Source organism: Colobus angolensis, unplaced genomic scaffold (genome assembly GCF_000951035.1).
Source record: "Colobus angolensis palliatus isolate OR3802 unplaced genomic scaffold, Cang.pa_1.0 Scaffold53, whole genome shotgun sequence".
Taxonomy (NCBI): domain Eukaryota; kingdom Metazoa; phylum Chordata; class Mammalia; order Primates; family Cercopithecidae; genus Colobus; species Colobus angolensis.
In genome coordinates this window covers 2,865,009-2,866,027 of record NW_012118821.1, presented here as the reverse complement: position 1 = coordinate 2,866,027, position 1,019 = coordinate 2,865,009, and the positions used below count along the sequence as shown (strand labels likewise).

Below are 1,019 nucleotides of genomic sequence, written 5' to 3'. Positions count from 1 at the left end.
AATGAATGAATGAATGAATGAATAAATAAATAAATACTGGTGGGACTGTCTCGGAGCAAAAAAGCTTTTAAGAATGGGAACTTCTTTAACTTGCTTTCTGGTGTATCTGTTCCTTAGCTATGGGGATTAACAACATGACTGACTAGCAAGCTGCCATTCTAAGAGGAAAATGAGCTAAGGTCAGATGGTAACATAGTCACTCCTTCCTATGGCAGGCATATGACAGTTTATCCTGTTGGTCAAAAATAAGTAAATGAAGACACCCCCAAATCCACTGGTTTCTATTAAGAGTTTTTTCTACTTTCCACTTTGGCCATTGACCAAAGGTGACAAATTCAAGATGAAGTGACAGAGTCCCTGCCCTGTTGTTGAGATGGCATCATGCTTGGCCAGACACCTGTGCGCCTCTGACGTTTTTATGATCTGTCTAGGTGGGGACCTTGGATTCCCTGGTTGGCCTCTCTGATGAGTTGGGGAAACTTGACACCTTTGCTGAAAGGTAAAATATTCCTTATTTACTACATACAAGTGAGAATTTGACATTGTTATCAGAGGACACAGTGTTCTTGCTTTGGCTGAACCGGAGTATGAATTTGTCTAGACCTGGTTCCAGAAGTCAGCAGAGAAAACCGATCATTTCCGCTGCGGGTGCTGGGTCTGCAGGAGCCTGCCTGGCCCCTCCCAGTGTTTTGTCTGCTGGAGGCAGCACTTGTTAAGGGGTTGCCTCCGACCTGGAGATCATGCATAGCTGCCGAGACGCCTAGAAAACTCACTGGTGTAGTTTCCCACCAAACCTTTTTAAGTTTGTTTATCTTTTAGTAACAAATGCTCATAGTACAAAATTTCAAGTACATAAAAAGTCCTGGTGCAGTGGCTCATGCCTGGAATCCTAGCTACTCCAGAGGTTAAGTCAGGAGACTCACTTGAGCCCAGGAGTTCAACACCAGCCGGGACAATATAGACAGCCAGCCTTCCTTCCTTCCTTCCTTCCTTCCTTCCTTCCTTCCTTCCTTCCTTCC

The 1,019-nt window shown here is 44.7% G+C and overlaps 1 protein-coding gene across 1 annotated transcript in view; it reads left to right on the top strand.

The window, feature by feature from the left end:
* Positions 1–1,019, top strand: part of ATP6V1C2 (ATPase, H+ transporting, lysosomal 42kDa, V1 subunit C2) — a 55,233-nt gene that overhangs the window by 3,489 nt on the left and 50,725 nt on the right. Inside the window, exon 2 of the mRNA XM_011960975.1 lies at positions 432–499. Within this exon, the coding sequence (XP_011816365.1) occupies positions 432–499 (68 nt within the window). The remainder of the gene's footprint in view (positions 1–431; positions 500–1,019) is intronic.